This window comes from Pagrus major, chromosome 16 (genome assembly GCF_040436345.1).
Source record: "Pagrus major chromosome 16, Pma_NU_1.0".
Classification (NCBI taxonomy): domain Eukaryota; kingdom Metazoa; phylum Chordata; class Actinopteri; order Spariformes; family Sparidae; genus Pagrus; species Pagrus major.
Window position 1 is genome coordinate 19,815,372 of NC_133230.1, and position 21,598 is coordinate 19,836,969.

The 21,598-nt window shown below is 41.1% G+C and overlaps 1 protein-coding gene across 3 annotated transcripts; it reads right to left on the reverse strand.

Moving 5' to 3' along the window:
• Window positions 1-181: 181 nt before the first annotated feature.
• LOC141010365 (oxidation resistance protein 1) lies at window positions 182-21,592 on the reverse strand. 3 transcript variants are annotated; one of them, XM_073483285.1, is made up of 16 exons: window positions 21,501-21,592; window positions 20,598-20,820; window positions 18,906-19,096; window positions 18,597-18,676; window positions 16,364-16,507; window positions 15,726-15,905; window positions 13,235-13,366; window positions 12,959-13,143; window positions 12,521-12,870; window positions 12,282-12,441; window positions 8,987-9,188; window positions 8,770-8,886; window positions 7,973-8,125; window positions 1,729-1,824; window positions 1,428-1,501; window positions 182-1,269 (listed from the first exon to the last, which is right to left on the reverse strand). In XM_073483285.1, exons 2-16 carry the CDS (start codon window positions 20,696-20,698, stop codon window positions 1,134-1,136), a joined length of 2,301 nt encoding a protein of 766 aa, XP_073339386.1. In that variant the 5' UTR covers window positions 20,699-20,820; window positions 21,501-21,592; the 3' UTR covers window positions 182-1,133. The 3 variants fall into 3 exon arrangements, with proteins under 3 accessions (XP_073339386.1, XP_073339388.1, XP_073339387.1); XM_073483287.1 differs by lacking the exon at window positions 21,501-21,592 and having other exon boundaries at window positions 15,726-15,887; window positions 20,598-20,776; XM_073483286.1 differs by lacking the exon at window positions 21,501-21,592 and having other exon boundaries at window positions 15,726-15,902; window positions 20,598-20,776.
• Between the last annotated feature and the right edge of the window lie 6 nt (window positions 21,593-21,598).

Sequence of the window (21,598 nt, forward strand, 5' to 3'; positions counted from 1 at the left end):
GGGTCGTGGGGAGCCATTATGGGGAAAACACTGTTATTCTGTCGCCTATGAGTGCCATTTTTTCAAAAAGGTGAAATAAAAATGTTTTGTTTTTGTTTTTTTTACAGATTTACTTTTGACTTGACTCTTTTTTGGAGACATCTAGCCCACACTGTACATATCAACAATCAACCACACAAAATTATATTTTCACTTTGCACTGATTTTTATTAACTAATCTACATTACTGCACAATGTAAGCACAGTAGATCGGACTCTCTGCGCGAGAGTATGTTGCTGACACAGTTGAATGACAAAACTGCATTAATTCGAAGAAGTTCTCGAGCTTTTCCTTTCACGATCAGAAACCACAGTGGACGAATGAGTACTTCACTTGAAGTGAAAAGAGTTCAGAATAGTCATGAATGAGACTCTAAGATCCGCTGCAAGTACAAGTGCTCTTCAGTGTAGGCTTTGACAGTTTCAAGTGTTCTTGCATGATCACGTCCAGTGTTAACTTCTGCAGTCTGCGCCGCTATTCAATGAAATTCATGAGAGCAATTGGTGATAACGGGAGTTTGTATTTGTGGGACTGTGGGCTGTGTACAAGCAGAGAAATCCATTCAGAAGAAGACTAATGTGTGTTTCAAACTTCCAGGATTAACTGAACATGATATAAAAGTAGGGGCATGCATTACCTATGAATACAGGTGTACCGTTGTGGTCACGTGATAAATAAATGACGAGATATCATGAAGTTGCTGATTCACATTAAGAGCAAAGTGCAGTCTCTGAGAGTTGTAACCCACTCCATTCAAAAATGAGGACTCAAAGAATCCAGTTTCTTAACAGTTCAGCTCCACTCGGTTCAGCAGAACTCAGTCTGGTTGCCAAACCCACAGGAATGAAACAGTCCAGCCTGGGACACAGATCTACTCAAGATCAGCCTTGCTCGGTTCAGTTCAGTTCAGTTCACTAGAATCCACACCACTTAATCCAGCCGTTTGTGGTTGATTTTATGTTTTTTTTTTTACACAGATGTTTCCATGAATTGAATGAGCGGCTGTATTTGTTTCTGCCAGTGATAAATGCTGTCTTGATTAAGCCGGTCAGCGGGGAAGAGGTGAGTCAAGGAGAAACTCTGAGGCCACTCTTCAGCTGAACGTCCACACCTCCAGCTCCATGACTCGGAAGTCATCGGTTTCGGAGAGGCAACAGTTGTTGAAGGTGTAGCAGGGGCTGCTGCGACCTAGGTACAAATTCTCATCCACCCACAGCCCAAAGTGACCACTGCAGGAAAAAGACACAAGTGGTAAAGAAAGAGAAATGTTTTGGGTTTTTTTTGTCCCTTTTCTTTGTAATAAAGGCTGACAAGATTCCAGAATAAAGTACATAACATTGAATGCAAGAGAGAAAGTAGAAAAGACATATAAAAAAAAAAACATTACCTGCCTCCACCAATGGCAAAGGAGTCCAAGTCTCCTTTAATAAAAAATGAGTTCTCTCCAGTCCATCTGAAGCACTGCGGAGAAAAGGCAAAAACAATCACAACGCTTCTCAAACTGATGACTTACTCCGCACCTTTAATTAGAGCACTTTAAAGGAATTTTTTTCATGATCTTCTGACAATTTCACAACAACGAACATCAAATGCAGGATGGATTTGTGATGTTCAGCAGATATTTTACAGACTGGCTGAGCTAACAGTACTACAGTCACACTCCTGGAGATGGCTGTGGCGTGCGGCACCTTGAAGCGAGGACGCAGCATGAAGAGGAAAGTTTCTCCAGTGCCGTAGAACGTCTCACTGAGCCTCAGTGGGTGGGAGAGGAAGGCCCCGAATATCTGACGATGGAAAGTCACAAGAGAGCAGCATTTGTAAAAGAAGAATATGCACATTTTGGGGAGCCGGAGGTCCCTCAGCAGATGATCGACATGATTAAACTCACACGTTACTCATTATTTAAATACGAATGAAATGTGTAGACCTGGATCAAAATACCAGCAACATTATATTACCAGTATTATTATCCATCTGTCCATGTTAATAACATGTGGACAGGGAATGTTCCTCTCTGGTTTGAATTAACGTCGCTGGAGTTGGTGAAAGATCTAGGTTATTTCATTGTTCTATAGAGGTTATTTGGGCATTTTGCTGAAAATAACTGAAAAAGTAGTGTAATAAGTGATACATGACTCTACGCAGACAGTAATATTGTAATGTAATATATTACTTTAAAATGAAGGTAACTAGTAATATGTAATATATTGCATTTTGAAAGTAACTTGCCCAACACTGTTGCCTGTAGGCCAATTTATTTCCCTAGAATAATTTTATTTCATTTCAGTTGCATTTGTTGTAACTACAATCACAACAGCAACAACAAAACAAAACAATTAAGCATCAGTATTTTCAGATGTTTAGCTACATGTCGGTTTTAACTGAAAACTCGTCATTTACAGGCGAAATTATTCAGATTTCCAGAGAGAAAAGCGGAAGATCGAGTTTAGAAAACAAAAAAAACCACCAACAATTACAGCCAGGTCTATTCTCTATTACACCACAGGTCTTCATCTGTTTCAATGAAAACTTAAGGAGCGAATATTAGGACAGCTGTTGTAAAGTCACTCCCTGACTTGTTCAGGATCAGAGCGAAGACTGAGGGTGTTTTTCACCGTATAAACGTCAACTTGTAGCCGATCAGTTGTGTGTAAAATACCGAGAAAGTCTTTGCACTTTAGCAAGAGCCTGGTGCTGGTGGCGTATTACTGAATTATCCACCCTGGATAAATGGTGCGGAAACGCCCCAGCGATCGATAATGACAAACAGAAAGAGGCAGCGTAGCCGAATTTTGACGATGAGTTCGTTTTGTGAATCTTTCCCTCATTATATTAACTGAAATTGAAAATCTATTAAATATATTGTGATGTGCTAAAAAAAATAATAATAATAATGATCCTGTAGCTTTTGTCCTCGTCTCTGTGAGCGGGAAGTATTAGCATTTGTATTTGGCCATTTTATTAAATTAATTAATTTGTTTTCTACCAAAATATGTGTGTGTGTGTGTGTGTGTGTGTGCGTGCGTGCGTGCGGCAGGCGCGGGCGTGTTCGGCGCGTCCTTAGATGTGCGTTCCATATGACGCGCGTGCTTTGATCCAAAGCGCGATCCAAGCGCTTTGGATCAAAGCGCGCGCTTTGATTTTTATAAGAGCTCTAGAGTTGTTGTTAGTTTTTCACTTGTGATCAGCGACCGAAGCAGACCACACACAGAAACCAGAGTGAGGAGTTACACATCAGTGGACGATTTTCCGCAAGTTTCAAACCAACTCAAAGAAAAAGGAAAAGAGATGTCTTTATCCGGTTTTTTAAAGCCTATGGTGTTAACAGATAACACTGTTATCATCAATCCAGATGCTGTTAAGCTCATTGTGAACAAACATTTCGACAGAATCTCCATAGCACAGTGGAACCTGTTAGCTGATGGATTCTGTGGACCAGGAGTCGACACAACACTGACTGACATGCTTTGTGAAATGACACAGAAGCTCTCTAAATCAGTCATCAGCGTTGTCTTACCAATGTTAACGAAGAATGGTTCACAGACTGATACAGCTACGGCTTTGGAAAACCTAAACACGCACCTGGGAGACTCCATCAGCGGTGCTGTTGCTGAAGCTCTTCACGTCACACAGGACAAAAGTAGGGCTGTAGAAAAGCTGACACAACTGATCGAGCAGGAAGTTTCACTAAAGGTCAAATCTGTTGTAAGTCTGGCCATCAACAGCCCTACTTTGCCGGAAGAGCCTGCAGTTTATGTCTCTGGCTCCGTGTCCAGCGCATCTCTTTGTCAAATGCTGAAACTTGCTACCACATATCTGAAAAGATGCGCAAGTAAACTGAAACTCAGGCGCCTAAGATGTTGTTCGCTGCCAAAAAGCTCTGAATCTACAGCACAGTTCCTGGAATCCTCAGTGAGATGTGAATTGTCTGAGAGCTTGAAATCCAAGGTCTCTGACCTCTCAGTGACTCAGGAAGTGGCTAGCATCCTTGACAAATGGTCCAGTGAGACAGCAGAAATCAGAGAAGATGCTGACAGGGCTTCCAGCCCCTCTGGTTATGCTTATGATGCAGCGATTGACATTGTCAACATTATAAGTGATGACATCCATTATTCTGACCACGGATATGATGAATGCAGTGAGAGCAGTAGAACATCCAAACCTCACTTCAGTATGGGGTCAGTACTTAAAGTTGTGAAAGGCCTTTTGGCCTCACGGGTCAATGAACAAAACCAAAAACAGCGCACATGCAGATTTTTCAAGTTTGCCAAGAAGCAATTTGAGAAAATGAAGTCGGAGCTGGAAACAACAATTAAGAAAGGTGAACATGACTTTACTGTGCCTCTCAGTTGGGATTCAGGGTTCTCTCAGGCTAAACTCAAAAAAGAGGATGCCTCTGAAGACTATTTCAATCTACCAGGAGAGGTTCCAGAGACTCCAAGGCCCAAATCTGAGGCCAGCAGTCCAACCGGGAAGACCATGTTAATCAGTGTGAAAAAGAAGCTGCATTCTTCAATAGAATTTGAGACAATCAAGAACGTTGTTACGCTCTTGTATAAAGTATTAATGCTACCAAAGAATCCTGCAGCACATGAAAAATACATAGAAGACAAACTAGAGAACATGATCAGGCACTTTTCAAAAGAATTGACTAACAAATTGTATGATCATTTAAATGATACCCACACATACCAAATTCCCTTGCCACCATCTGGAAGACGTGTCTCTGAATGTGTCATATCTAATGTCAGCACGAAGGTGAATGACAATCAGTGCAGCCTCTCTCCTGACGTTATTTATGCCATTACAGAGGACTTAGTGGGAAGGTTCTTGCAGCAGATAGTGCTCTGGATGGAGAAGGAGCAATCAAAGCAGAGAAGTTACAGTGAGGAAGTGTCTGGTGCACTAAGCAACATCGAAGACCTAATCACAAAAACAGTGGCCTCACTAGAAGAAAACATAGTCACCGCACCAGAGTCCCCCAAAGCCAGCGACAAGCAGTCTACAACACCCTACTGTTTAACTCCGGTACTACCTTTCAACGATGATGCTGATAGTGATGATGTAAAACAAAGCAACATTGTCGATGCGACTTCAGTGACTCAAAACACTGGTTCCTCAGCATCCTCTTCTTCAGAGAGGTCAACCGACAACATCATCGGTCCTCTGGTCCTGAGGATTTTGTCAAAGGCCCCTCGTAAAACCATAGGCTCCGTTCAGGAGGCAGACATCCACCTCCTCACTGAGCGTCTTTCGGACAAAGCACAGGTTGGGCTCAAATTCATGGACAGTACACCTAAAAAGGACAGGGTCAGCATGAGAAAAGTCATCAAAGCTGTGATTAAAGACCTTGAAAAGGAGTTTGGCTCTTCTGAACTGCTACTGGAGGCTGCACTGGCATCAAACCATCCATCGTTTGATGATGCTGTTTTTAGGTATTTCAAGTTCCACCTGGATGCCCTCAACAGTCCAACTCCAAAGAAGTGTGCAATTGGCAGGTTCTTTTCAAGGGTAGGAAAAGCTATATCCAAAGCCTTCAGGTGTTGTACCGATGACCGCAAGAGTTGTGACAGCGACAGCGACACCTGCACTGACACTCACATTGACACCTCAGTTTCCACTGCCCCAAGCTCCTTTGTAATAATTCAAAGCGTGCAGAATTCATCTTCAGAAACAAGTTCTGAAACCAGGACCGCTTTCCGCAGCTCAACTGACTTGAGGTGAAGAATAGCGGTGGTCAAGACCTAGAGAACTTCTTTCTGTCAAGATGATTCCTTCCATCTTTGCTGTTGCAGTTTCTTGAACCCCTGGCTAGAACGGGTTTCCTCCGAGTTGCTTCGGTTTCCCCGACATTACATTTATAATATAAAAAACAACGCTAGCATCATGGGCAGCAGTGATAACTAAATTACCAACTCCATCTTTTTCAAATGACATAATGACAGCAATAAAGATGGAGAGTAGTGGTGACCTAGAGAACTTCTTTCTGTCAAGATGATCCCTTCCATCTTTGCTGTTGCAGTTTCTTGAACCCCTGGCTAGAACGGGTTTCCTCCAAGTTGCTTTGGTTTCCCCGACATTACATTTGTAATATTAAAAAAAAACGCTAGCATCATGGGCAGCAGTGATAACTAAATTACCAACTCCATCTTTTTCAAAATGACATAATAACAATAAAGGTGGAGAGTAGCGGTGACCTAGAGAACTTCTTTCTGTCAAGATGATTCCTTCCATCTTTGCTGTTGCAGTTTCTTTAACCCCTGGCTAGAACGGGTTTCCTCCGAGTTGCTTCGGTTTCCCCGACCTTACATTTGGAATATGAAAAAAACTCTAGCATCATGGGCAGCAGTGATAACTAAATTACCAACTCCGTCTTATTCAAAATAACATAATAACAACAATACAGAAATTAAAAAATTAAAAATAAAAGGCAAAAACTAAATTTAATTTTGGTTGTGTTTTCCTATGCTGTCAGATGTTGATTCAGCTATAAATACTAAACATGTTGATGCTAAATAAATGTTGCTTACTTATTACCTGTGGAGTGTGATCATGCAGTTACTTCAAACAAGTCCTTTTTAGTGAAAGAGAATGGTATGTGGCTTCACTCTGTCCAATGTAGATGGTTTTATGAGTAAATTATTACATTTTAAGACTTCCTGATCAATTTTTAGAATATACCACCAATTTAAAGATATATATATATAAATATAAACTTAGTTGCAAGTGAAATGGACAGTGTGCAGGAGTCTTTTTCCTGATTTTGTCAGCCTTCGGTCTTCTCCTACGCACCTGTCGGTCTTGAGGTGTGCAAAAGCTGTACACTGTGAAAGATATAAACTAGGAAATAGCTTTTTAATGTCATATTTCCAAACGTAAGACTTTAAATCTTGGCAAGCACAGAACCTTTGCAGTGAAGATGTTCTGAATCAGGCACTGGCAGAGCTGAGTCAGCTCAGGACCAACGCATTGGACACACAATTTATCCAAGAGGCCTTTCAGAACAGTGAAGATGAAGTTTTACATGGGATTGCCTGATGTCTTTGGGTTTCAGCTATGTGAGCCCCACATTACCTTCACAAACCAACACTTCTTTTGTTGAGATTACATTTTCCATTCCAAGATTTGGATTTCAGGTTCAATGTCTTCTTAAATTTTACGCAAGTTAATTGCAACCGGGTTAATTTTCACATGAGATTTTCTTCTCAGAGCCCGACAGACCGCAATCAAGTGGCCTGGTTCATAGCAGTAAAAAAGATGGTCACTGCTGGTGAGCGTTTATTCACTTTGACACTGACATTGAAGTGTCAGCATTGCCTAACTTTTTTACTTGTGTATATCCAACTAAATTATTGTGATACTGTTTATAGGGTAATTACCTGAGTGAACACTTCATTTATTTTGGAATGTGGATACGCATTATCAGACATTGGAGAGTCCAAAACCCCGATTTTGCACTTCCCTCGTCTCAAATTCAACGTGTTTTTGGTGAGATGCCTGAAAAAAGGTCTGTGGTTAAGACAAGCTAAAGAGATTTTCACGTTTTGTTCTCCACAACAGTAAATCCCCTTTCTGTGAATTTATAAAATCTACGTGTCTTTACAGGGGGGTTGCTAATAACTCTAACTTTACAACTAGTAGATTGACCAATTTATAGTGAAGTGTGTATAGTAAAGTGTAGTAGGAAGCTAAGCTAGCCTAGCGTTAGCTTTTTACTTCTGGTGATCGCATTTATGCTTCAAAAATCATGAAAGTGGTGTTCATCTATCTTTCTGAACAAAACGTATCATAAACTTGTGTTTGCCACAGAGCTTATTTTTTGCAATAATCCAAAATCCAATTGAAAAAAATCCCAAAGACTTTTTGTCAACTTCTTTGTCAGCCTTCAATGGTACATCATCCCTGTCACTCACTTACTACAGTGTGTTTTACCTCGTCAAGTGCGTCCTTGATGAGAATAAGCACAGGGGAGTCTGTGGTACTGAGTTTTCTGTAGAGGGACTTGAGGCTGGCGCCATGGCGGGACGTACTGTAAGCCAGCTGCCAGGTGTGGCCAACTGTCCTGGGGGGAAGTTCCTTACAGAGCTGAGAAAAGATTAGAGCAGGGGAGAAACATTTATGAAGAAGCATGAATATGAACAGAGCCAGACGCTGTCATCAGTAGGCACACAGGTCACATCTGTATGTACGTTAAGAGAAGGGTATTTTAAAGCTCCGAGCAATGCTGAATTAGCCGGTTGCACCTGAGAGATTTAGTTATCTCTAAATTAAAACAGGCTGCACCGCACGTAGTTCTTGCATCGAGATTAGCTGTTAAATATTTACACCTCCTAACTCTTGAATAGCTGACTGACAAAACTGGACTTGCTTATATATAAGCTGTGGAGAGTCAAGAGTATTTATAACGCCACAAATCACAAATTTCCATGAAAGGAAAGATTCCCTAAAAATACTGTAATGGAGAAGATGTACACATCTTTTTCCGGAGCTGTGTGCTATTGACTTTGTCTCTCTTTGTTTCTATTGTTATTGTTGTTTTATTTGTAGTGTTTTTTGTTTCCTGGTCTTATTACTGAGCTTGTTCAGTTTTAGTCTTGTTAATACTGCGTTTATTTTATTTAAATTATTTTTAAAAAATGGTTTGTCTACGTAAAAATGTTTTGAATATGACTGTTCAAATAAAAACACAATCAAATCTAGACTAGTTACTCTGCCTGAGTGTCACTCACCTCTCTGACATCTGAAGCTTCTAAAATGTGGCTGCTCTCTACGATATTATTCAGTCCTTCAGGGTCCCGGTCGATGGCGTGGGTCTGCTTGTCCCCGCTCTCCTCCATCAACACCATCTGCACAGGAACATTGATGCATTGGGAACAAAACCAAATACAATGAGCCAGTTTGTTCCAGAAGATCTTGGTGCATGATAGCTCATTTTTGTCTTCTCACCTCCCAGTCGTCCCCTGAGCTGCGCTGCATCTGGATCACCTCCTCCTCCTCGTCCTCCTCGTCCTCTTCGTCCTCCTCCTCTTTGTCCTCAATGAGCACAAACTCCTCTTCGTCGCGGTTAGCCTCCCCCTCTTCCTCCACTCCCTCGAGGATACACAAGTCTGGTCGACAGTGTGTAAGGTAGGCATACAACTCATCGGAGCTGCGGGGAGGGGGCAAAAGAAAAGCAGTCTCTCAGACAAACAACCCCAGCAGCTACGTCAACATTACCAGGAGGAGACTTTTCAATGCTTTTAAAGTACTTTTATGTACACATTCTCAAATCAGTAACTCTCCTTTCACTGAGGTGGAGTTTTTGATTAAGTGTTGCGCTCAGCAGCTTTTGTAAAGGAAAGTTACTAGAACTACTAGAAGTAATTGCAACTCAAGCTTACTTATCAAAGTATCAAAAGTAGAAGTACTCATTATGCAGGATGGACCCTGTCAGCATTATATTATTATTATTATATTATTGGATCATGTAAGCAGTAATGTAAGGGATAAGTGGTCAGTCATTATCTTCTTACTTTCAAGTTTCGTAGTCCACCATTTTCATTTTTGGGTGAACTTATCCTTTATTGTTGCAGTTTATCGAGGAGCTAATTTAGCAGCTTTCATAATAGTGCAGGGGTTTTTTTTTAAACTGCTCACATGTTTTGGGGGTTAAAATCTAAAGAGTAGCTAAAGCTGTGAATTGAATGTGGTGGAGTTCAAAATCCCCTGTGAAATGTAGGAGAATATAAGTATACGGTAGCATAAAATATGACACATGGCACAGTTTAAAACTTTTACAGAGAAAACTGTTATTGCTCAAAGTGACCTTCGTACTCTTCGGTGAAGGTAATGTTGATGTTTTTATAATGTGCACTGAGTAACGAGAGATTAGTAAACAGAGGAAGTAAATATTCAACTGGAATGACCAGTTTCAGCATCACAAGTCGATGGAAAATGTTCACATTAGGCTCAAGTGGAGACAGTTAGCTCAGCTGAGGACCACACAGCCTATCAAAACCAATGTATGCTGTCTTTCCAAAACGTGTGCTTGGGCTTGAGGTTTTAACATAAAACCAGATTTACAAACTGGATGTGTGGCATTTGAATGGGAGATACAACTGAGCTGCATTATGGGAACTGTAGGATCCAGTATGACGCATTCCAGAGACTTAAAGTCAGGACATCTCAGCACTCAAAGACGGTGGGTGGGCACAATAAGAAAAAGAGTAAAAAGATGTTACACTCAGTCAACACGCAATTTAAAGCTCTGCCTTGAGGAAATAAACTATAGATAATATTAAGTGTTCAGTGTAAGACATGCCAAATACACAACTTTACAGATTTAGATGTAAAATAATATCTCTAAATCCACGATTCTCAAACTGTGGTACCACTGGTGGTATGCAAGCTCCCTCTAGTGGTACGTGGAGGAACCCCAGAAATGCTTTTTAAAAACATTCAGTAAAATACTATTAGGATACTACAGAATTTTGAATAGAATACTAGTAACACTGTAGTTTCAGCCTGTTACGTAGTCACGATCATACACGTCATACGTCATCCATGATTAGTGAAAAGCTAAACTCAAACTGTGATGGCATGATAGCAAGCAGAGGTAAATTAAAGGTGCAAAAACACCACAATTGTCGTTCCAAATGGGAACATCAGGATGAAAAGTGAGGAGCAGGAGGAGAATATTTCGAACTGTTGGAACTGAAGTTGACCACAGCGAACAGAGCACACATGCTAGTGGATACTTAATAAGCGGCGCGACAGCATCCCACAGCACTTTGCTAATGCTAGCTGCAAACAGCGCAAAACAGTAAGCTGAATAGAGTGGGCCTACGCTACTGCACTTTAATGTCCGTTGAGCCAAATATAAATGGAAATACCTCAAAATTTAACTCAAGTACAGCACTTGAGCAAAAGTACTTGGTTACATTCCATCACTGGCTGTCAGTGTCAGTATGATTTTGGTCGGTCACTATATTATTCCAAGAGAGGAGCTTGAAACTCAGACTGGATGTGTAATATTTAACAGTCTGGCAGGTAAAAACAGAAGATTCTGCTGGATTTGAATAATAAATCATGTGAGTAAAAATGTGCACTACATCTCTCTCAAACTGAAGAGAGCAGATGACTTCTCACTGACTGCCTCAAGTTGCATGGACATTGGATTTCTATACTATATAAATAGATTTTATAGCAAATTGAAAGAGGCTTAGCTCATTATACATGGACTACACGACTCCTTTTTGGACATAAATAATTTATTTTTTATTCCATTGGTTATTCTTGTTTTGTTTAACTTAATTTTAACATTTCAAAATAAAATAAAATAAAACCTGCCAACTAAAGCACTGTAGGGAGAAAACAGTGCATCTCCATGTTTCTCAGTCGTCGCAGAAACCAAGAAATGGCATAAGGAGTAGATGGATCCCTAAAAAAAAAGTACAAATATATAACTTAACCAATTATTCACAATTGTTTTATGTTAAGATAAGAAACAGCCACAAATTAAAACTAGAATGGGACTCAGCAGAGCATATACATCCGCCAAGGCCCAGCATTCCCCTTTTGTTTTGACCAACAACAAAGTGATAACTGGTGTGTTCGCAGCGTCGCACGCAGTTCCGAGAGCAAGTTTTTCAAAAGCAGAGCGACTGAGAGAACATCAGCTCATCCTCTGTGAAAGAAAATACCTCTCCATACCACCAGGTGGCAGTAATCTTGTATTCACGATTAAAAAAGGAACCTGGTAGACTTTGGAGTGCAGATATACCAACTGTTGCTATATTAAAACAGCTGTTTGTCACACCTGTTTCGCTAATGTAGCCGCTTCTAATCAAGAATATGTCTGATAAAAAGTTGGGTGAAAACACTGCAGTGATTAAAGGGCCAATCAGAGTGATTTCTCTCACCGCCATCGATTTTACACGCTCAATCGGTCAAAAAGCTGCTGACATGGGCAACAAGCAAGGCCACTGACACTCACCGATGGCCTACGACAATGGCCAACAGGCTACCACCAGCCTGGAGTGTCACAGACTTAACAACTCCACGTTTACATTCTCTCACAAAAACAATTATGTACAGCTTTGCATCAAATTTGACCACTAATGCCAACAATCCTGCATTCAATATCAAACAGAAGTATTACCAGCAAAATGTACATAAGGTATCAGAAGTAAAAATGGCCCCTGTGAGTGATATTATCATGTAAACATTGTTGCAGTTGTCAATGCTTTAGGAGTTGCTGCACCTGTCTTGTGAAAGGGCGAGCCAGGCATCCCTTCTGGGTAATGTTTTGGCCGACCCCAGCTGAAGGCTTCCTACACCCTTCTTCTTCCCTGCAGACGGCTGAACCCGCAGCCGCACAAACATCAGACTCCCTGGACTGCCTGCTGACGTCCTCCGAGGCCCTGAAAGTAAACGTGGAGCAATGGTAAAGAAAACGAGCACAAGAGAATCTCTCAGACAGATCGTGGATCACACTCGTACCTGCAGTATTTCTCCTCACAGTGGACTTCTCTTTTTCATCAGAGTGCTGCAGCTTACTCGCTGCCTCTTGACCTCCACAGCAGAAGGTTGCAGCGCTGCTCAGGACAGCCACACCCAGGACGCCTACAGACGCATCTGACAGCACCTCCAGCGGGCTGCTGTTCAGCTCCTCCTCAGCCTCCGCCATGTCTCTGCTCTCAGCCTCCTCTTCCTCCACAGAAGCCTCTTTGGTCAGGCTCAGAGCCAGAGATAGCTCTGATGGAGCCGCAGACTCCCCCTTTGGGTTCGGGACGCCGTCTGTTCGCCTTTTGGCGCTTTTCAACTTCTGGAAAATGTTCTTTCCTTTTTTCCTAAAAAGAGAAGAGCAAGAATAAACAGTTGTATCGACTTTTCATGTAATCTGTAGTCTTGCTGAGGAGAAAGTGAATCATTGTGGACCTCTGCTGGGACTTGGTGAAGTGAACATGTGAGATGTCGGAGAAGAAGGAGACGGATGCCAGATTGTCAACAGAGCATGACAGGAGGTATTCCTCGCAGCCGTGTTCCTTCACCAGAGGGTGTGTCTTACACGGGTCAAAGAAGATCTTATTAGAAGTCACCAGCAGGATACCTGAAACCACACCCTGACAGAGAGAGACAGGGAATGTTGATGATAATCTACTAATGTCTACAGCTAAAGAAAACAGATCAGATGTAAGTGGCGTTCACACCCACCTTACGGTCTGTGATGTAGCGACAGAACAGCTTGAGGTACTGCATGGCCTCGGGTCCCTCCCCCTGACAGCACTCTGGTGGCAGAGCCAATAAGCAGAGCTGTCCGTCAGGCATTGGCACCGCCTCCACATCCTGTCAGCATCACATTTACATCAGTTAACAACAACTTGTGCCTCGTGATAGAATAAGAGCTGATCTGAGTAGTCCACAAAATAATGATTAACCATTACAGTCATTCTTTGAAGAAAATATTCCAACAAGTTACTGGTTCTTGCTTTACAAATGTAAATGTTTGCAGATTTTCTCTTTTTTTTCTACTTTTGCAAACTGAATATATTTGGGTTTCGACTGTTAGTCTGGCGAAACAAGTAATTCAAATAAGTTTGCTTGGGCTTTGGGAAATTGTAAGGTTATTGTTTTCTTTTGCTATTTTCCGACCATTCTTAGACCTAGAGATGCACCAGTCGATTGGCCAGGGGCCATAATCTGCTGGTTTTCATTCTATTCAGAGCGGCAGTGGAGCAGAGACAGGGGCGTTATCGAGTTGACAACAGGATGCCTTGTGATCTGTTGCACCTGTTTCCTTTTGGGAAAGTAAAACATTGTAGCTGAGGGCTGCGACTTTAAGAAAAAAAGAGAAATTGGAATTGGCATTTTGAATCAGTGAATTTTTTTTCTTTTTTTAAATAAAGCTACAAAGTGCTCCCAGTGTTGAACCAGGGTTAAAACATTTCAGCACTGCAACGAGGCAAATAAAACCAGACGATTAAAAATACAAGGTAATAAAATCCCCAACATCATAATAACTGTTAGTTGCAACTCAAATAAAATTTGAAATATACAAATTAAACTATGCAACTGTGGCCACATTTTTTGTGTCTATGTTTTCTGTGAGATTAAAACACGTCTTGTCGGAGTCCTTCACATTCAGTTTTGAACTGTCACAGTTTAATTCCTCCCCGCTGACATAATGTTGGAAACCAAAAGATTTCTGCACCCCTAAACCATGTAATCATGTTATAGTCTGCTCCTGAGTTCAGCCTGCTCTCTGCGCTGTAATATTTTGATGACTGTGTCTTGTTTTGGTGCTTGTTTCCACAGCAACACACTCTGTTTATTCAATCCATTATAAAACCCCATTTGTCTTCACCACAGCTAATCACTGTCTAATAACTGGAAGAAATGCGCGATGAGCTCATTGAGATGAACAGACACTTATGTGATACAATCGGGTTAACTACAAAGAGGATTCGGTTTCTTTGCTGCAGATTTCTGTGTTTTTATAAACTAAAATATTGTACTGGATGTGGAGCATCTGCATCACTCCTACCCACCTCTGAATGTCACAGTACTTAATTAATTTTCCCAGGGATGAAGCTAATACAATCACCAATAGCTGATACCTTACATGACCAATAAGTTCACATTGTTGTATTTTAAAAGAGAAGCTCCTAACCTGTAGTTTGCGCACACCTCAGGGTAAGAAAGGCTCGATATACAGTATAGCTTGCATCCCTGCATTTTTTTTTCAACATTGGGATTATATTTCCTGAACTGAAGCGTGAAATGTCAGGTAACGTTGGTACCTAAAGACTCTAAAATGCTTGAACTCGTAACTTAAAAGAAACGGCCAGGATTCAGAGGAAGATTGAGGATTTATTTCGACCAAACTAGAAGTGACTGTGGAAACAGAAACCAAGTGTGCTTTGGTTAACTGGATACAAAAAAAAGGTAACTGTATTCCATTAAAGTTACAGGAAAAAAAGATGTAATTAGCTTACAGATACATTTAGTAAAAAAGGGGCAATTTTAAAATGAAGATTAATATACTAGTCAGTAAGCATGCACATGTGCACACATGACAACACTTCACACGTCTCACACAACATCACTCTGGTCTTTAATGAAATAAAAAAACAAGTGTGTATTAGAGCAGGGGTTCCAGACCAACGGGCTGTGGATTGGTACCGCACTCTCTGTTCTGTAATTAATTTTCCTGGCAATGGCAACAAATTTATTACACATCATAGGGCACATAATTTACATTTAACATTAAAATGTTCAAAAAAATGATTTTTTCATTTTTTTGCCTTCATTTTCGTGGACTTTTCTGTAATTTTTTATAAGAGTTTAAATAGTTACTTCAATAAAATCATCTGAGAAGTTTCAAGGGGAACAGAAAACTCTCTGTGACGACACTGTCACAAGTGAAAGTGGTTTAAAACTAGTGATTTAATCGCTGTCAGTGTAATGTATCTAAACAGCTTATCATCTTTTATGTAAAATCTTACAGAATCCTAATTGTAAAATCTTAATATGAAAAGTAACTAGTAACTACAGTTGTCAAACAAAGTATAAACTAGCATACAATGGAAATACTTAACTGCAATTAATTTCCGTTCTCTTCAGTTACACTAACACACTACATTTCTAAAAAATATTCCAGAATTAGTGCTTCCCAAATTATTATGTAATGTGTTTTTCTACTCACCAGTAGTTTGTCATATTCTGCCTCTGGTGAGGGAGACTGAGGCTGAGCAGCAAGTGTATCCAATGTGTCCTGATCCGCCTCCACCTCTCGCTTCAGGTTAGGGTTAGAGTCCGAGTCCAGTTCTGGTTGAGACGATCCTTGACCGGCGGACGGGTGTTTCCCCTTCGGGACAAGCAGCTGCTTCAGAGTGGAAGCCATTATAAGAATAGCTCTGACATTGAAATAGATACAACCTGGTGACAAGAGTGACTACTTCCTCTTTCTACAGGCCTGCATTCCCCCTCCTCTCTTTGTTTGTAGTCACATCTTTGCTCCATGTGACACATGAGGGTGGTGGACAATATCTTTATCTATACCTAATATCTTTAACATGACAGTGAGTAAAGACTGCACACTATCAGTCTGAGATTGCCCATGAAGATAGGTTTCAGGGTGAGGTATTGTTTGCCTGAAAGGGTTTAAGATACAGCAGCACGCTTACTGCCCATAGCTAAAGGCTGACAGGCTTGTGAAAGGCCTTGTTTTGCATTTCAAATTCAGCAACAGCAGGTGCAGAAACCTGTCACTTCCATCCTTTAACACACACAGTACACGAAACAAGTTTCAGCTGCTGTCATGTGCTCGAAGTTGACTCTTACCTCTCTGGAGATGAGGGCAGCAGATGAGGGCAAGTTCAAGGAGGAACGGGAGGGATGGTGACCCATTTTGCCCTCTTCTTCCGAGGACACACCGACACTGTTGAACTGAGATGACACGCTGAACACCGTGTCCCCAGGGAGACCCTAACACACAAGAACATTTTCAGTAGAAGCTCAAATCTGATCACCTTTATTCTTGTGTAAGATGATCGAGTTTGTTTTGCATCCTTCAAAACTGTGATTTGTTCTATCGAGAGAAATCTTTCAGTGTGCTGTTCCTCTTTAAAGGTCATTAAACGCGACATTAAAGAGCGCTGGTTTCATACAATACATCTCACTGCATGCTTCCGCTGCAAATCAGCTCAACCATGTGCGAACCAGATAAAATCTGATGTGCATCTGTAAATCAGGTATATTATAGTGTTGAAGCATCGGTTCCACAACTATCTTCCGCGAACAGATGGATCCATTGACCCAAATTAGATTACCACCGCCTGACAGATTATGTGGCCACAGAAAAACTGTGTGCTGGTGTGTGGGTGTACACGTGTGGATGTGCGCTTATCTGGACACGATCTATGTGTGTTGGTACGTATAGTACATCTATGCTGCCCTACAAAGCCAAAGCACTGTAACTAGAATGTAAAACCGCAGTAACAACAAATTCCAACCAAAAACCAAGGCAGGCCCCACGTAAGCGTGCTTACTGAGCTCTGCCTTGGTTTTTCTGAGCTCCGGCTGCAGTTACTGTGGTCTGTGACAGCTGTATATCCAGACAGGAACTAGATTATATTGAATGAGAGCATTGAATTCTAAAAACAGGTTTGACACTAAATATATCAAGCCATCCTAATAGGTTCAACCTCACCAAATATCACTTGAGGATTGCTTTGCTTTGCCTTTATAACTAATCTATTTCAACTTTTTAAACATGCAAACATTTAAACAATCAAACGCAGATATGCACCATTGCACTACCTGTATATCTTTTCAAGGGATAACAACATCAGAGTGCAGTATCTGCATTTGTAGGGTCATAGGTTAAATACCAGGTTAATCAGTTGAAGAATACGTATACAATGAGGACATAACTGCTGTTCTACCTGTAAGGCGTTCAGCTGGAAGGTAAAAAAAAAACTGTGAAGCCATTTTCTCTGCGTCATAGTCAGCATAGGCGCTGTGGTTAGCCTTTGATGGAGGATGAGCAGCTAAAATACATTTATAAAATACAACATTTTTATTTTTATTTTATTAACATTTTACTTTTCAATTATATCATGGTTTTATTTATATCATTATTTTCATTGCTTATATTATCTTTAACTACACATATATCATCATTTCAGCTACCCATGTTTCATCATGTATCATAACACTGTGAACTGTATTTGATTTGCTTGAAAGATGCCATATGAATTAAGTGTTTCTACTCTTAAATCTACCCTCAAAATAGAAACATTTCTGAGTTTACATTATTACCTCATTAATATTGTAAATATTAAAATCCTGACTTTGAATGTCTTCTCCTAAACTTCACAGTGCCCCTTGACAACAATTTCTACAAAAACTGACACTTCATCGCAGGGCTGTTGTGTTCGAGTGCTTTTGTTTTAGCTGGGTGTAACCAATATGCTGGCATCTGAATAAATGCACATCCTCGCTCAGAAAAAGTTCAATTCCATGTTACTAAATACATTTCTAATAGAAGTTGCAACAGGCTGATGACTTCAGAAAAAAGGAAGAAGGGAAGAAAAGATGATGATGAACGAGGATGATGTGTTAATTTCTAAGCAAAGGTCGAACAAGTAAGACTAGAGCTCTTAGTAATGAGCACTAACGCCCTTTTCAGAGTCGACATAATACACAGGCGAATAGAAGTATAAAAACCCAGCTGGAAAATACCTTAGAATAAACATTCCTCCAGTTGTATTTGTTGTAGAGGCTCTGAAACAGACTCTGTTTTCCCATGGTGTTCGAGAACGGCTCTGACTGACACTCTGAACCTTGGGTGTCTTTATCAGACCCTTTCAAGACCATAAATTATGTAAGCAATTACCAGCCTCGACATTCTAGCGCTAGAATGTCTAACCAGATGACATATAGATGCAGCGATATCTCTCTGTCCAACTTCCCAATTCTTATCTTACCTGTTCCCACGGCTGAGTCCGTCAATGCACGCAACAAGTTGGATAAACTCTGGAAAGTGGAAAAAAAACAAAAACATGTGACTCACCCTGCCTCCTGAGCTGTCATCTGATGGTCCACTCATACGCTCTTGCTTCACGGCCGCATTGTTTAGATCCCATGAGGTCCCTGTGAGCAATAGAAAATATCTGTTTCTGTCACAACATCCTGAACGCAGCACAAGCCGTATCGCTGCTTCCTAACAGGATTATTATACAGCTGCCGTTTCCCTCAGTATGAAAATAACTTCATGCAAAGACATGAAAATGCCAGCAGGCTCAGTGTGAGAATTATAAAATGTAAATTCAAGCTGCTCAGCCTGCTCCCTGCCCGAGGACAACAAACAGCGGCGCAGTACCTTGCAGGTAGTACTGCCGCAGTTTGGGGTTTCTGATGTGGGGGATGTGGTTGAGAGGCCGGCCCATGGCGGGCTGGTTCTGGCTGCTGGCGTTTGGCCCCGACGTCACTCGGGACTGAGGTTGAGTCTCCCAGGGCCCCTTAGCGAACTGTGGAGGCTGAGAGACACCTGGAGGGAGCTTGGAGCCCAGCCTGGGAAAAACAGATAAGATGCAGATATCTTTACACTATATTTAAGTCACATCGGCACTAGAGCTGCCATGACTGACCAATTAGTCAACAAGTTGAAAAAAAGAAATTAACTGCCAGTTATATGGATTATCGATTAATCATTTCAGTCATTTTTCAAGCAAAAGTATAAAAAATAAGGAATGATTTGCTGCTTTTCTTTGCTGTTTATGAGAGTAAATCAAGAGTGTTTGTGTTTTTTGACAAAAGAGTCAGTCTGAAGACGTCACTTTGGGCTCTAGAAAATTGTGAAGAGTAATTTTCACATTTTTTGGCACATTTTATTGACTCAATTCAAGAGTCATCGTGGAAATAATCAGCAGATTAATGGATAATTGAAATAATGATTAGCTGCAGCCCCAATCTGCACACACGTTTACATCTTAGAATTTATTGCAATTCCTCTGAACCCTCAGTGACATCTTTCTTGTTTTATACTAGCATAACTGACAGCTTCTGTTGATCAACTAATTTATATAGTCTTATAGCAAGTTTCAGATGCAGAGAGGGGGGACAGTTTCGCCGCGGCTCTGATGAGCCTCCGGAAGTAGTATCAGACCCGCAGCAGAGGCGAGCCGGTGTCCGTGTGAATGGGGTGATCATGGTGAATGGGGTTCACAGTCTGACAGCTAAACAGATCCTTCACTTATCAATTAAAAGTGTCATATATCAGCATCGGCCAGAAAAATCATGTAACAGTCGGGCTCTGGTCAAACAATAGTGAAAAATGGCCATCAGGATTTCATGGACACCCAAGGTGACATCTCCAAATTGCTTGTTTTGTCTAACAAACAGTAAAAGTCTCAAACATATCCAATTTAATATCACATAAAACAGAGACATCAGCAAAAGCACATTACAAAAGCTGGAACCAGTGACTTTAGGGGCGTTTCTGCTTGAATGACTTCTGTTATCAAAATAGTCTGAGTTACTTTACTGTCTATCAAATTATTACATATAACAAAATTGTAATAACAAAACAATCTAAATTTCGACCAAATCTCACAGCCTTAGATTATTTCTGCACATATAATTTAAGAAAACATATCCATGCTCAAAAATAAATTATACTTTGGGGTGGATTTTCCCTTTAGTTGCAGGAATTAGAGGATTCATTGCTCATGTGAAGTGTGAATAACTGTATAGCTCAGCAATGAGTGTCTGATCAGAGTTATTTATAGGGGAGTGGGTGTCGTCTGCGATGGCCAGGAAAGTGAGTTCCTGGCAACATGCTGTAGCATCTCCCCCACATGATGCTATTTGATGGAGTCCTTCAGTGACAGTGGATGAAAACAGCTAAAGGAAATGTGCATTTTGTGCTTAAATAGGAATACAATAAAGAAAGAGCTAATTGTAGCATACTTAAATCTGAGGAGCAAACACCAGCCAAACTGGTCACATGTCTGCTTAGAGCTTTCCCCCTTTCTTTTCTCCCCAGTAATCCAGGCAGTTGAAGGAGCCTGACCTGGTCTTGACGTTGCCAAAGTAGCTGGTCCTGGTCTTGTCCCTCTGGGGCTCGTGGTCCATGGCTCCTAGAGTCTCAGGCCTCCTCACAGACTGAGCCATTTTCTGTGTTTCTTTAGTTTGATGCTGGCAGCGGTGGCAGGCGCAGGCGGATGAGGGGCTCAGCTGGCATCCTTCCTCTTTCTTTTATTCCTCATGCCTTCCCTTTGCCCCAGTTACAGCACCTACACAAGGCAGCGCAGTCATAACATTTTGTGGGCTGATTTTACAAACACCGAGGTAAAAGTTCTACCTGCAGCCACATGACCCCATCAAGAAGTGGGGGACATTTAGCAGAGTAATGGAGCCAGCTTACAATTCAATTACACAGTCAATCAATGCATAACTAGTGTGCGTGTGAGTGTGCTTGAAATCAATTTGTCTGAGGGGAATGAGATTGTTTGCACTCATATTTCCATAAAGACCTGAATAAGAATATTATTACACATTAATAGATCTCTCTGAAACTGATCAGATTCTGTATTTCAGCTGAATGTAACCATGCTGTGAAACTGTGTTCACATCATGACATAGGAATCCATCCGGCTACATCCTGTGGAAGCCTAAATTTGGCAACTCATGACACATCTCGTTGGGTGGTGATTCGTCTGTCATCTCTGAATTAACAGCAACAGCAAGCTTTGTTCCGCATCCTCCACGTTAACTCAGTCAGCTGTTTAAATAATTACCACATTTCGCTTCCTGTAAATGCTGGAGGTGAAATGATCACCGTGGAGGATGAAAGCAGTTTTGACGACATCAAGAGAACGATCGAGACTGCTGCGAAAAATATATATTACATCAGCGCCTCAACAGAGATGAAGAGGGAGCATCAGGTAAGGTGGGCAGTGGTAGCTTTACTGACCTGTGCGTGTCTTACTCAGGGATGCAGACGGGCGGCGGTCATATGAGCGCTTCTTCATATTGCAGTGTTATGATATCACTGCAGACAACAGTAGCAAG

What these genes read in the sequence shown, in the direction of transcription:
- LOC141010365 (XM_073483285.1), bottom strand. Translation starts at nt 20,698, where the DNA reads ATGGCTCAGTCTGTGAGGAGGCCTGAGACTCTAGGAGCCATGGACCAC. An exon ending in ATGACAGCTCAGGAGGCAGG is followed by an intron (nt 16,508 to 18,596) that starts GTGAGTCACATG and finishes CTTGTGTGTTAG; the next exon opens with GGTCTCCCTGGGGACACGGT. An exon ending in GCTACATCACAGACCGTAAG is followed by an intron (nt 13,144 to 13,234) that starts GTGGGTGTGAAC and finishes TCTCTCTGTCAG; the next exon opens with GGTGTGGTTTCAGGTATCCT.